Source organism: Oncorhynchus mykiss, chromosome 14 (assembly GCF_013265735.2).
Source record: "Oncorhynchus mykiss isolate Arlee chromosome 14, USDA_OmykA_1.1, whole genome shotgun sequence".
NCBI lineage: Eukaryota > Metazoa > Chordata > Actinopteri > Salmoniformes > Salmonidae > Oncorhynchus > Oncorhynchus mykiss.
Genome location: NC_048578.1, coordinates 35,263,066 through 35,278,568, shown reverse-complemented (window position 1 = coordinate 35,278,568; position 15,503 = coordinate 35,263,066). Strand labels below are relative to the sequence as shown.

General features: G+C 41.0%; 1 protein-coding gene across 5 annotated transcripts in view; it reads left to right on the top strand.

Annotated features, from left to right (window-relative positions):
• Positions 1–10,688: 10,688 nt before the first annotated feature.
• The window catches only part of glra1 (glycine receptor, alpha 1), a 109,266-nt gene continuing 104,451 nt past the window's right edge, over positions 10,689–15,503 (top strand). For 3 of the 5 annotated variants that reach the window (XM_036943413.1, XM_036943409.1, XM_036943412.1), the window contains exon 1: positions 10,690–11,665. In XM_036943413.1, coding sequence (XP_036799308.1) covers positions 11,595–11,665 — 71 coding nt within the window. In that variant the 5' untranslated portion in view covers positions 10,690–11,594. Of the gene's footprint in view, positions 11,666–15,503 lie in introns of all 5 variants that reach the window. The other 2 variants (XM_036943410.1, XM_036943408.1) reach the window with 1 other exon arrangement.

Sequence of the window (15,503 nt, the reverse complement as noted above, 5' to 3'; positions counted from 1 at the left end):
ACGTTGGCGGGTAGCATTGATGGTAACAGCAGCTTTCCCACTCGCCTTTTCCGGGTCCTGACCAGGCATCCGGCTCTTTGTCCTCTGTACCTGCGTCGCTTCCGCTTGTAAATAACGGGGATGTTGGCCCTGTTGGGTGTTTGGAAATTGTCTTGTGCATCTTGCTTGTTGAAGAAATAAGCTTTGTCTAATCCGAGGTGAGTGATCTTTGTCCTGATATCCAGAAGCTCTTTGTCTAATCCGAGGTGAGTGATCTCTGTCCTGATATCCAGAAGCTCTTTGTCTAATCCGAGGTGAGTGATCTCTGTCCTGATATCCAGAAGCTCTTTGTCTAATCCGAGGTGAGTGATCTTTGTCCTGATATGCAGAAGCTCTTTGTCTAATCCGAGGTGAGTGATCTCTGTCCTGATATCCAGAAGCTCTTTGTCTAATCCGAGGTGAGTGATCTCTGTCCTGATATCCAGAAGATCTTTGTCTAATCCGAGGTGAGTGATCTCTGTCCTGATATCCAGAAGCTCTTTGTCTAATCCGAGGTGAGTGATCTTTGTCCTGATATCCAGAAGCTCTTTGTCTAATCCGAGGTGAGTGATCTTTGTCCTGATATCCAGAAGCTCTTTGTCTAATCCGAGGTGAGTGATCTCTGTCCTGATATCCAGAAGATCTTTGTCTAATCCGAGGTGAGTGATCTTTGTCCTGATATCCAGAAGCTCTTTGTCTAATCCGAGGTGAGTGATCTCTGTCCTGATATCCAGAATATCTTTGTCTAATCCGAGGTGAGTGATCTCTGTCCTGATATCCAGAAGCTCTTTGTCTAATCCGAGGTGAGTGATCTCTGTCCTGATATCCAGAAGATCTTTGTCTAATCCGAGGTGAGTGATCTTTGTCCTGATATCCAGAAGATCTTTGTCTAATCCGAGGTGAGTGATCTTTGTCCTGATATCCAGAAGATCTTTGTCTAATCCTAGGTGAGTGATCTTTGTCCTGATATCCAGAAGCTCTTTTTTTGCCATAAAATACGGTTGCAGAAACATTATGTACAAAATAAGTTACAAATAAAGTGAACCAAAAAAAACACATAATAGCACAATTGGATAGGCGCCCGTAAAACTGCTGCCATTTCTTCCGGCACCATGTCATGTCTTTGTCATTTGTCATGACATTGTCTTGTTTATAGTAACCAAACACACACATACACACACAGACACGGACACACACACATGCACACAGACGCGCACACACACACACACACACACACACACACACACACACACACACACCCACACACACACACACACACACACACACACACACACACACACTGTCTTAACTTTATATGCATACCCCATGAGCCCATGTATGTTGATCATTGATCATGATTTCCTGTTGACCTCTCAATAACTCAACATACAGGCTCTCTCTCTCTCCTTCCTGGTTGACCTCTCAATAACTCAACATACAGGCTCTCTCTCTCTCCTTCCTGGTTGACCTCTCAATAACTAAACATACAGGCTCTCTCTCTCTCCTTCCTGGTTGACCTCTCAATAACTCAACATACAGGCTCTCTCTCTCTCCTTCCTGGTTGACCTCTCAATAACTCAACATACAGGCTCTCTCTCTCTCCTTCCTGGTTGACCTCTCAATAACTCAACATACAGGCTCTCTCTCTCTCCTTCCTGGTTGACCTCTCAATAACTCAACATACAGGCTCTCTCCTTCTCCTTCCTGGTTGACCTCTCAATAACTCAACATACAGGCTCTCTCTCTCCTTCCTGGTTGACCTCTCAATAACTCAACATACAGGCTCTCTCTCTCCTTCCTTGTTGACCTCTCAATAACTCAACATACAGGCTCTCTCCTTCTCCTTCCTGGTTGACCTCTCAATAACTCAACATACAGGCTCTCTCTCCTTCCTGGTTGACCTCTCAATAACTCAACATACAGGCTCTCTCTCCTTCCTGGTTGACCTCTCAATAACTCAACATACAGGCTCTCTCTCTCCTTCCTTGTTGACCTCTCAATAACTCAACATACAGGCTCTCTCCTTCTCCTTCCTGGTTGACCTCTCAATAACTCAACATACAGGCTCTCTCCTTCTCCTTCCTGGTTGACCTCTCAATAACTCAACATACAGGCTCTCTCTCCTTCCTGGTTGACCTCTCAATAACTCAACATACAGGCTCTCTGTCTCCTTCTTTGTTGACCTCTCAATAACTCAACATACAGGCTCTCTGTCTCCTTCTTTGTTGACCTCTCAATAACTCAACATACAGGCTCTCTCCTTCTCCTTCCTGGTTGACCTCTCAATAACTCAACATACAGGCTCTCTGTCTCTCCTTCCTGGTTGACCTCTCAATAACTCAACATACAGGCTCTCCTTCTCCTTCCTGGTTGACCTCTCAATAACTCAACATACAGGCTCTCTCTCTCCTTCCTGGTTGACCTCTCAATAACTCAACATACAGGCTCTCTGTCTCCTTCCTTGTTGACCTCTCAATAACTCAACATACAGGCTCCCTCTCTCCTTCCATGAGCACACAATTACGTCGAGTGACAAGTTCATTTTTCTCCTGCTGAATAGATTGAGTCATTGATTTTAATCTTGGAGCCGTATGGCGGTTTTGATTAATGAAATGAAAGGACCTTTTCCCAAAGCACTACAGAGAATATGTTGCCTGTTTACTCTACTTCTACCACTGTGATAATCTTCTGACACTTACAGTGCAATGTACAACTGAGCTCAGAAACGGACAACGGGAAATCTTTGGGGTCCATTGCTGAAAACAGGTAACCTTGACCTTGGGGTTATTGATGATATTGATGGTATTGATGGTTCATAATAATAGATTTTAATATGGTAATATATTTAAATGTAGCAGGAGCTCAATGTGTATATGAAGGACTCTCACACCTTGTACCTGTAGTAAAGAAAGCCTTGACTACACTTCTACAATAGAAATGGACTCCCAGGTTAAAATGTATTTGACATTGTGACCAGTGATGTCTTACCAAACGCAGAGCTAATGGCTATAATAGTATGTCCCCAAGGACAATCGCTGCTGATGCAGGGACAAAGAGACCGCTCCTCTATGGCTGTAGAGACCAGGTTGTAGCCCTACAATTTATCAGTCTGGCTAAATTAGGGAGATTGCTAAATGTGGTCCCTTGTGCGAATGTGAAGAAATGTGGCTTTTAATGTGATTGCCAGAGGCAGCTGTGCCATAACTCAAGGTTAAGGTTGGTTGCAGAAAGGGAATCATTTTTTTTTTATATGAGGGCATTTACAACGTGATGATGCCAAACATACTTTAATGAGAAGTGGGAGAAGTGGGAGAAGTGCTTTGTGGTCCACCTGTAAATATGGAACAGTGGAGATGTCCTTTTTCATCAGAACTTCTGTCCTGGGGGGGCGAACAAGGATATTTTTTGTTGTTGTTCCATCCACTTACGCTTTGACATCTAACGCACACAATAAAACAGAGGCAGAACATTTTAATAATGATTTTGATGACAGATCCAATCACCTTTATTCATGATAACATGACATATTTTATGGGTTAATAACTACAGGACTCAACTGTATTAACTTCTGAGAGGTCCCATTTAAGTAGAGTATTAAACAGAATTTAGATTTGTGATAGCCCAGTGTGTGTGTGTGTGTGTGTGTGTGTGTGTGTGTGTGTGTGTGTGTGTGTGTGTGTGTGTGTGTGTGTGTGTGTGTGTGTGTGTGTGTGTGTGTGTGTGTGTGTGTGTGTGTGTGTGTGTGTAATTATCAAGCTACAGAAAGGGGTATCCAATGTGTTCCTTATCCCAGAGGTACCCTTCCTCCCAGACACAGGTGTGCCCATAAAGCGTGACAGATCAATTTCAGATAGCATCCTGTGTCTCCCTCTCTCACAGACAATAGTCTCGCATGACCTGATCTGTTGTTCATTTCAAAAGATAAATAGATTAGCCGTTAACATTTAAAAAATTTTATGAATGAGGATGTTTGTGTTATTGCTACATAGCCTTTATAAGAAGACTATATAGCAATAACTAATCACAGCATTCTCTGTATAGCTAGACTGTGTCTATCCCAAATTACACCCTATTCCCTACAGTATATAGTGAGTGACCAGAGTAGTGCACTATATATGGAATAGCTTGCCATTTGGGACTGCCTTATTAAGGGAAGAAGCTGAGGAACAACAAGAGATGAATAGGAGGAGGAATACTGAATGGTAAATATCTGGGTAAATAGAATGTATGAGGAATTATATGTTCTATTCTATTAGGTAGTAAATGTCGGTATACTTAAAATAATCTATGATTAATTATATTTTCTATTCTATAGGGTGGTAAGCTTGAGCTCTTTCCATGACGTAGGCTGACCAGGTGAATCCAGGTGAAAGCTATGCTTCAATGATGTTAAATCCACTTCAATCTGTGTAGATGAAGGGGAGGAGACGGGTTAAAGAAGGATTCTTAAGCATTGAGACAATTGAGACATGGATTGTATATCAGGTATGAAGGGAAGACCCAGATGCAGACCCAAATCGAATAAACAATAGTTTAATGTTCCAACAGGGGCAGACAGGTCAAGACAGGCAGGGGTCAGTAAACCAGAGGTGGGGCAACGGTACAGGTCAGCAGGCAGGCTCAGGGTCAGGGGCAGGCAGTGGTCAGGCAGGTGGGCTCAGAGTCAGGACAGGCAAGGGCCAAAACCAGGAGGGCGAGAAAAGAGAGACTAGAAAAAGCAGGAGGTGAGACACAAAACGCTGGTTGACTCAAACAAACAAGACAAACTGGCAACAGACCAACAGAGAACACAGGTATAAATATACAGGGGATAATGGGGAAGATGGGTGACACATGGAGGGGGGTGGAGACAATCACAGAGACAGGTGAAACAGATCAGGGTGTGACAATGTGTATGTGTGCCATTCAGAGGGTGAATTGCCAAGACAAATAATTTAAGTGCCTTTGAAAGGGGCATGGTAGTAGGTGCCAGGCAAACCGGTTTGTGTCAAGAACTGGAACGCTGTTGGGTTTTTCACGCTCAACAGTTTTCCGTGTGTATCAAGAATGGTTCACCAGCCAAAAGACATTCAGAAAAAAGTTGGACAGGAGCGGGGGGGTATTAGGAAGGTGTTCTTAATTTTTTGTCCACTCATTAAAACATAACAGATTAAACACATTTTGGCCAAGGAAGGACTGCCTTTTCAAAGTGCCCTTTGATATTTTAGGTATAAACTGTGCAACAATATTGTTTTTTAAAAGCCTGTTATAAATATATTAATATAGAGAACATGGAGAACTCAATAAATAAGAAAAAATCAGAATAGCCGCACCGCAAGCGGTACCAGAGCGGCAAGTTTAGGACCAGAAGGCTCCTACCCCCACCAGCTTCTACCCTCAAGCCATAAGACTGCTGAACAATTAATAAAATGGCCACCCAGACTACTCACATTGACACGCCCCTCCCTTTGTTTTTACACTACTGCTACTCGCTGTTTATTATCTAAGCATAGTCACTTTACCCCGACCTACATGAACAAAATAACTTAACCTGTACCCCTGCACATTGACTCGGTACACCCTGTATATAGCCTTGTTATTTTCATTGTGTTACTTTTTATTGACTATTTTTACATTATTTAGTAAATATTTTCTTAAATCTTCATTGAACTGAATTGTTGGTTAAGGGCTTGTAAGTAAGCATTTCACTGTAAGGTCTACTACACCTGTTGTATTCGGAGCATGTGACAAATAAATTGTCATTTGACATCCCTCCGTCAACCCTGTGTCACTTTTACAAAGATTTTAACCCACTTAATCCAAACGTTTTTCAAAACAGTTTTCACCATCGTAAAGCCCTAGTTATTTTGTTACTTTGACAAAGTCATTTCTAAAGATTATTATTTAATCCATGTGATTAGTGATTAAGGTACGTCTGTACCTCCTCTAAAGGTCAACCCTGTTACATAAATTGAACTCTGATATGGTGAAACGTTCCTTTGTAAATATTTTTTTTAATAAGAAATATTGAATATCTAATAGTCAAATCATAGAGTATATCAAGGCACAAGGCGAGACCCAGATGCAGACACAGGAGGCAGATGGTTGGAGTCTTACAATGTTTATTAATCCAAAGGGATAGGGAAGAGAATGGTCGTGGACAAAGAGGTCAAAACCAGATCAGAGTCCAGGAGGTACAGAGTGGCAGACAGGCTCGGGGTCAAGGCAGGCAGAATGATCAGGCAGGCAGGTACAGAGTCCAGAAACAGGCAAGGGTCAAAACCGGGAGGACTAGAAAAAGGAAAATAGCAAAAAGCAGAACGGGAAAATCGCTGGTTGACTTGGAAACATACAAGACGAACTGGCACAGAGACACAGGAAACACAGGGATAAATACACTGGTACAGAGAGACAGGAAACACAGGGATAAATACACTGGCCCAGAGAGACAGGAAACACAGGGATAAATACACTGGTACAGAGAGACAGGAAACACAGGGATAAATACACTGGTACAGAGAGACAGGAAACACAGGGATAAATACACTGGCCCAGAGAGACAGGAAACACAGGGATAAATACACTGGTACAGAGAGACAGGAAACACAGGGATAAATACACTGGCCCAGAGAGACAGGAAACACAGGGATAAATACACTGGTACAGAGAGACAGGAAACACAGGGATAAATACACTGGTACAGAAAGCCAGGAAACACATGGATAAATACACTGGTACAGAGAGACAGGAAACACAGGGATAAATACACTGGTACAGAGAGACAGGAAACACAGGGATAAATACACTGGTACAGAGAGACAGGAAACACAGGGATAAATACACTGGTACAGAGAGACAGGAAACACAGGGATTAATACACTGGTACAGAGAGACAGGAAACACAGGGATAAATACACTGGCCCAGAGAGACAGGAAACACAGGGATAAATACACTGGTACAGAGAGACAGGAAACACAGGGATAAATACACTGGTACAGAGAGACAGGAAACACAGGGATAAATACACTGGCCCAGAGAGACAGGAAACACAGGGATAAATACACTGGTACAGAGAGACAGGAAACACAGGGATAAATACACTGGCCCAGAGAGACAGGAAACACAGGGATAAATACACTGGTACAGAGAGACAGGAAACACAGGGATAAATACACTGGTACAGAGAGACAGGAAACACAGGGATAAATACACTGGCCCAGAGAGACAGGAAACACAGGGATAAATACACTGGTACAGAGAGACAGGAAACACAGGGATAAATACACTGGTACAGAGAGACAGGAAACACAGGGATAAATACACTGGTACAGAGAGACAGGAAACACAGGGATAAATACACTGGTACAGAGAGACAGGAAACACAGGGATAAATACACTGGTACAGAGAGACAGGAAACACAGGGATAAATACACTGGTACAGAGAGACAGGAAACACAGGGATAAATACACTGGCCCAGAGAGACAGGAAACACAGGGATAAATACACTGGTACAGAGACACAGGAAACACAGGGATAAATACACTGGTACAGAGAGACAGGAAACACAGGGATAAATACACTGGTACAGAGAGACAGGAAACACAGGGATAAATACACTGGTACATAGAGACAGGAAACACAGGGATAAATACACTGGCCCAGAGAGACAGGAAACACAGGGATAAATACACTGGTACAGAGAGACAGGAAACACAGGGATAAATACACTGGTACAGAGAGACAGGAAACACAGGGATAAATACACTGGCCCAGAGAGACAGGAAACACAGGGATAAATACACTTGTACAGAGAGACAGGAAACACAGGGATAAGTACACTGGGTAAAATAAGCGACACCTGGAGGGGGTGGAGACAATAACGAGGACAGGTGAAACAGATCAGGGTGTGACCGAGTAAACGCTGGTTCTACTCTTTTTGGCCATTTTCTGGTATTTTGTGGTGGAGAATAACAAGTCAACCCTGTTACACATAGATAGACAGGCTAGAATAACAAGTCATCCCTGTTACCCATAGATAGACAGTCTAGAATAACAAGTCAACCCTGTTACCCATAGATAGACAGGCTAGAATAACAAGTCAACCCTGTTACCCATAGACAGACAGGCTAGAATAACAAGTCAACCCTGTTACCCATAGATAGACAAGCTAGAATAACAAGTCAACCCTGTTACCCATAGACAGACAGGCTAGAATAACAAGTCAACCCTGTTACCCATAGATAGACAGGCTAGAAAAACACATCAACCCTGTTACCCATAGACAGACAGGCTAGAATAACAAGTCAACCCTGTTACCCATAGACAGACAGGCTAGAATAACAAGTCAACCCTGTTACCCATAGACAGACAGGCTAGAATAACAAGTCAACCCTGTTACCCATAGATAGACAGGCTAGAATAGCAAGTCAACCCTGTTACCCATAGACAGACAGGCTAGAATAACAAGTCAACCCTGTTACCCATAGATAGACAGGCTAGAATAACAAGTCAACCCTGTTACCCATAGACAGACAGGCTAGAATAACAAGTCAACCCTGTTACCCATAGACAGACAGGCTAGAATAACAAGTCAACCCTGTTACCCATAGATAGACAGGCTAGAATAACAAGTCAACCCTGTTACCCATAGACAGACAGGCTAGAATAACAAGTCAACCCTGTTACCCATAGATAGACAGGCTAGAATAACAAGTCAACCCTGTTACCCATAGATAGACAGGCTAGAATAACAAGTCAACCCTGTTACCCATAGATAGACAGGCTAGAATAACAAGTCAACCCTGTTACCCATAGATAGACAGGCTAGAATAACAAGTCAACCCTGTTACCCATAGATAGACAGGCTAGAATAACAAGTCAACCCTGTTACCCATAGACAGACAGGCTAGAATAACAAGTCAACCCTGTTACCCATAGATAGACAGGCTAGAATAACAAGTCAACCCTGTTACCCATAGACAGACAGGATAGAAATGTTTTAATCATTTCCTATTTTTTTTGTGAAGCTTGCATTCAATTACCGCTCCCTGTTGCACACACCCCTGTCACAAGAGGATTCGTGGCTTACTAAAGAAGATTTCTTCATCCCAGTTACGGTCAACCTCTGTTACTTTATTTGGCACTCAATTGGCACATACTATATGCTTCTTGTATTCTCCAAAATGTACATAAATGTACTGTAATTTAAGCTTTAAATCTATGTTCTCCCTGCCCCATGGCATAATGTTTAGTATTGCAGGATATTAGTTTTAAAACTGCAACAACAAACCATCTCTCTGCCCCACGACAAAATGTGTAAAATTGCAGGATATTTGCTTGAAAACTTTAACATTTTCTCTTCGATGCCAAGAGGCGGGCCTTTAAAATATATTTTTCCCAGGGCCAGAGACTTGGTTCGTCCAGCCATGCACTGCTGAAGTCACAGTTAAACTCATTGTGTGTTGTATTGTTTTGAATCTCACTCATGGTGTGTTCTGATTATGAGGGGTTTCTGATGAATTTTCTATCACAAAAGGGGTCCTGGGACCCAAAAAGTTTGAGAACCCCTGGCCTAAGAGCATGATTTAAGGGGCCCTTAATAAACACAACTAGCTTATTCAATGTCAGTGTTATGGGAAACTATGGCCAACTGTTTTCTACTTTTTCAGAGCAAGAGCTAATTATTTTTAAGCTCAGTCATTTTCTTTATGTATTTATGCTGTTAGATAACTTCTTGGGTAATGATAACTAGTGCACTCAGAATGGATGCAACACATTCATTATGTAATGGCATACTGTATTTAGGAAATGCTGGATTTTCAATCTCACAGCACAGCATTTATTTCACTTATCTCATCCAGGTAGTCGACTGAAGAGTATAAATGAAATAAATCCTTGACTCACGTTTACTATAATCTTACATCTCTATTGCGAAAAACGATTCAAACACTATCTGTCTCCTCAATAGGACAAGACGGAATCCTTTTAAATACTTGAAGACACCATATATCCAACCGTATTCCATTCGTTCTATCCCGTCCGCGTGTCACGTGATCTTTTGGTGACTGCGTTCGGAAAGAGAGCTGCAGGCATTAGAAACGGAATCACGTTTCAGTGGACAATGTGGACAGCGGTGCAGATGAAATACCGCTACTGCAGAAACAGAAAGGGAGAGATCCTCACTTTAGATGTCTGCATGGATGCAAAACAATATTGATTATACCAAAAAGATTTAACAGAAAAAAACAAGTGGATAATAATGAACAAGATACTTTCTTTCTGCATCCTTTCTTTTTTTGCCGCCCTTGCAACGCTCACTTATCAAAAGTAACCTACATGAACAGTGAAATAAAAAGGAAAATACTTAATTCCGGCTGACCCCCCCCCCAAAGGAAAATAAATACAATTACATAATAGTTGCTTAGACGGTCCAATGATAATTTTAACATGTCAACCACTGTAGACACTGGGGTGTGCAAACAGTCGACTACACTAAAAAGTACATAGAAATATGATAACCTAACATTAGACAAATCATGGACTGTTCTCTATTTCCATACCAATGCGCGGGACATTAAAACTCTCCAGATGACAACCCCTCTCTCCAATCCGAGCCGTAGCCTAACTAGTTTGAGCAACATGCCGACCAATGGCAACGTCATGTGGGCGTGTGTTCAAAGGTGAGGTGCTTTTTTTGAGTTTAGTAAATGACTGCAGCAAGAAATACAGTGTTGGTCTGACGTGAGAGCGCTGAGCTATAGGAGGCAATGGAAGAAGAGGCTAATCGCATCCCGATTTCACTACATTTGACATTATTACGAGGAATCTAAATGCAAGAAGACGAAACCGAGTTGTGAGTCCCGAACTTGACCGGACAATGGAAGTAGCTCTCTGCAGCAGTTACATCTCACCCATGGGAGTCAACTACCGAGACACGGCGAGTACCTGCAGAAAAACATCAGTCAGCACCGCCGGGGTAACTACAACTACGTGTGGCTTGAAAGCAACACCTCTGATTTTGGGATGCATATAAGAGAAAGCGTTAAGAAAAAAACACTGACTACGTATGTATATATTTCGTGTAACAACTGTGCAATTCCGCTACTGATCTAGACGTAAGGGGTATACAACCACGTAGTAAAACCTCTTCTAAAATTGAGACATTCATTAAGACGCAGAGCACATGCATTGCCACATTTATCACTGAAGGAGGCATGTTGAAATTGACAAATTCCCCTTGTAACAAAATCCAAATGGATCGCATAGAATAAACGTCGGAAATATCTGTGATATCGTAGCCTAACGTGCTGTACCCTCAAAGCAACAATAACCTGGGCTGAGTAAAATTCCGCAAACCGCGTTTGCCGCTGTCCGTTGTCCTGAAAAAGTACTCATTATTTGGGTTATCCGAATCAATGACGGAGGTCTAAGGAAGAGGGTTTCATGGCCTGGCCGGTTATGAACATATTGTGGTTTTCTTGTGACTCTGGAATCTGAAAAAAAAACAACAGAAGAATTGTTCACCTTGGAGGTCCGAAATCATTAAAGAAATTGGAATTCTACTATTGGTACTCCTGGAGCTGTAGGTAGCCCGAATGAGACCGGCAAAAATGTTCCGAATAAACGCTCTCGGGATCTATTTGTGGGAAACAATAGTATTTTTCAGGTAAGGAACATTATTTATTGACTTTAATGTGTTAATTACCATTTTATTGTTCTCATGTGGGCTGCAGTGGGGTCAGAATATGTCCTAACATAGCTTAACATGTGTTGACAAATGTCTGAATGGAAATAAATCAACGCAGCCAGTTGATTAGGTTTAATCACACGATTGTCAAAAGTTGCGTTGGCTTTATTATATATTTATGTAGGCCTAATCATTCCTCTATTGTGAGTGAGTTGCATTAAGTCACACACTACATTGAATTAAGATGTGTGTGAGAGAGACAGCGAGAGCTAATAGCGAACACTAGTGGTCATCAAACGCTAAACGACGTATTCTCTGATGAGGCATATGTTATCAACAGGCAAGTCAGAGTAAAGGAACTGAGTACACGCTCTCACACACACATCAGGGAAGTTTTGTTGTTGTTGGTGTGTGGGCCTATCCATCACCTACTCACTGAGAAGAGAGATAGATGTCTTGTGTCTGTCTTAATTTCTCTCATGGGGCCAGCGCACTATATGTAAAAGTCTTAGTCTCTATTCAACTATTGTGAATGAAATGGAAAAAATCATGTTATTTTAAGACTTGTATATTTAACAGGATATAAACTGTAAATATGCTGGATGATGACTGTTTTGTTTTCTCCCAGTAACCACACAGTATATCCACCCTGACCAGTAGGAATATTCTAGTTTTGACATGAATGTCTTTGTATGAATTTATCGACTACTATCAAGCTCGTGATCCTCATACACAAAGTGTATTAGTCTCTGTAAATGTGAACAGGGATATCTCCAATGTTCACATTGGAGGGGAGGCAGGTATTCTGTTCAGAGAACAGCTTCTCTCCCATTGGCCCAAACATGGCTCTTTGTCTTTGTTATGCATTGCATGCCTAATCAACATTACATTCTGCATTCTAGAATCAAATGAATCATCAGAGTTATTTTTTAGATGACTTTACATTCTATATTCTATTCTATAGTCCATTGGATTCCATGTACATTCCTTGCAGACAGACAGGGTTTATTTAGCATTCTGGCCAGCGTGTTTAGCTAATGAAGTAGAATCAGGATTTTGCAGCCTCAGCTCCTACTGCTGAACTCTGCAGTTCTGCTTAATTGATATCTCTCTCCCAGTCTCAACCTAGACCCCCAGACCTCATTTCAAATGCAGACTTATTACCAAGAATTGATTACTTTGTCAATGTCAAAACAGCCTGATGAATGCGCATTTTATACATGGACTGTATATACAAACATCTATTTCCGTATAAATTACACATTTCTTTCTGTTAGTGTTCGTTTTTGGCCCATGTGGAAGGTTGCATGCTTGTTTAACGAATGACTATCAGATAAAGTATGCATTTGACACAGGAAGTGAAAACATTGAATTATCTAATTATAGCCTATGTCAGTCTATGTTCATTTGCAAAACATCTGGGAATACTAGTGTTCCGTTCCATCAAAATGAATGACAGGGTAATATTCACTACCAGTTGACCACCAACCATGAAAACCGCGGGAGGAAATTGAGCATTTCAAGCATTCAAAACACATTCTATAACACAGTATATTACACACTATGCACGGTTTATTAAACAGCATATACACCGTAGAGCCCATATTAAACAGGATATACACTGTAGAGCCCATATGAAACAGGATATACACTGTAGAGCCCATATGAAACAGGATATACACTGTAGAGCCCATATTAAACAGGATATACACTGTAGAGCCCATATTAAACAGCATATACACTGTAGAGCCCATATGAAACAGGATATACACTGTAGAGCCCATATTAAACAGGATATACACTGTAGAGCCCGTATTAAACAGGATATACACCGTAGAGCCCATATTAAACAGCATATACACTGTAGAGCCCATATGAAACAGGATATACACTGTAGAGCCCATATGAAACAGGATATACACTGTAGAGCCCATATGAAACAGGATATACACTGTAGAGCCCATATGAAACAGGATATACACTGTAGAGCCCATATTAAACAGCATATACACCGTAGAGCCCATGTGAAACAGGATATACACTGTAGAGCCCATATTAAACAGGATATACACCGTAGAGCCCATATGAAACAGGATATACACTGTAGAGCCCATATGAAACAGGATATACACTGTAGAGCCCATATGAAACAGGATATACATTGCTTTCTGCAACGTAGCACACCAATGTGTGGAAGTGAACATGTGGCCCAAATCCACTAACAAGAATCCCAGACCATCACTGGAGAATATGTTCGCAGCAAATGTGTCCACACATAGTCTCTCGTGAATAAATATTCACTGATTTAAATTACGTTAAAGGCCTTACACTACACTTAATACCTCACAATTGTGCAGAAATATGCTAGTCTCAACAGTGTAGAATGTGTGGTGGTGTGGTGTGTTTTGTTGGTTTTTATAATCTTGTATTTTATGGCCATCTTTGTCACTCTGACACCATGACACATAAATGTTAGTTGTTTTTTTATTATCTTGTATTTTATGTCCATCTTTGTCACTCTGACACCATGACACATAAATGTTAGGGACGTATTACTCTCAGTTGAATAGTGAAATCAACCAAATACATGCACGGGTTTCCATAGTAATATTGGAAATATGGAATCATCTATTTAGGCAAAAAATTTGTTGAATTGACACCTATGGATTTGTGTATCCGTAACATTGCTTTCTATTGTGAACTGGGAAATGTAAAAGCTAATCTATAATTGACTTGATGATTATTTAATGTATTCCCTCCAGTATCACCTGGTCTATAGGCTCGTGAATAGGGTTGCAAAAGGATGGGTATTTTACTGGAAACTTTCCCAGTTTACCAGTAAATTACCAACATTTTGTTTTCTTTCAAGGATTGGATATAATCTAGCACAATACATATTGTGGCCCTTTTGGGTACTTCGTATTCTCCCAGGTCTCTGTAATTATCTCTGGCCTTTATGACATCAAAAAAACATTTAAATAGTGACAAAGCTATAAAACATGATCCTACTAAATATTTTAAAAATAAATGTTGTGCGGGATTAGAGTGAACAGCCATTGTTGTTTAATAAGATGGTCTCAGCATGAAACATCCTGTATATATATTTGTTTAACACACTTTGATTTATTTTACTATGTCAGTTTGTATTTGTTGTCAATGTTTTGCTGTTAAACTCGTGATAAAAGTCAATAGTAGGAAAAGTTAGCAGAGTCAATTGATTGATTAGATGTTAAAAAAATAAAATAATTAAGCTGTTTTCTGTTGAACCATTTTTTTGATTTAACGAGGCAAGACAGTTAAGAACTAACTCTTATTTTCAATGACGGCCTAGGAACAGTGGGTTAACTGCCTTGTTCGGGGGGCAGAATGACAGATTTGTACCATGTCAGCTCAGGGATTGCGAACTTGCAACCTTTCGGTTACTAGTCCAACGCTCTAACCACTAGGCTACCCTGCCGCCCGTATGGTCCAGCCACTAGAAACGCATTGACAATATGGACACAGATATATACGTTTAAAAAATAATAATATATATGGATAATGTTTTGAAAAGTTATCCAAGTATAAATGACCAAAGATTGCCATAGATTGTCTGTTAATTACCAACATTTCTGAAGATTCCTGTAACTTTGGTAAACTACTGGTAGCTTTGCGACCCTTCTCATGAAACACAACCTTGAGTTGACCTCGAACAGCAGAAAGCAGTGACACTGCTTGCATGCACAGACACCAAAGCACCAATTGTATCCAATCACCTATAGAATTAGTCCTTTAAAACCTAATTTCATCACAGATTTTTAACCCCATGTCTTCAATA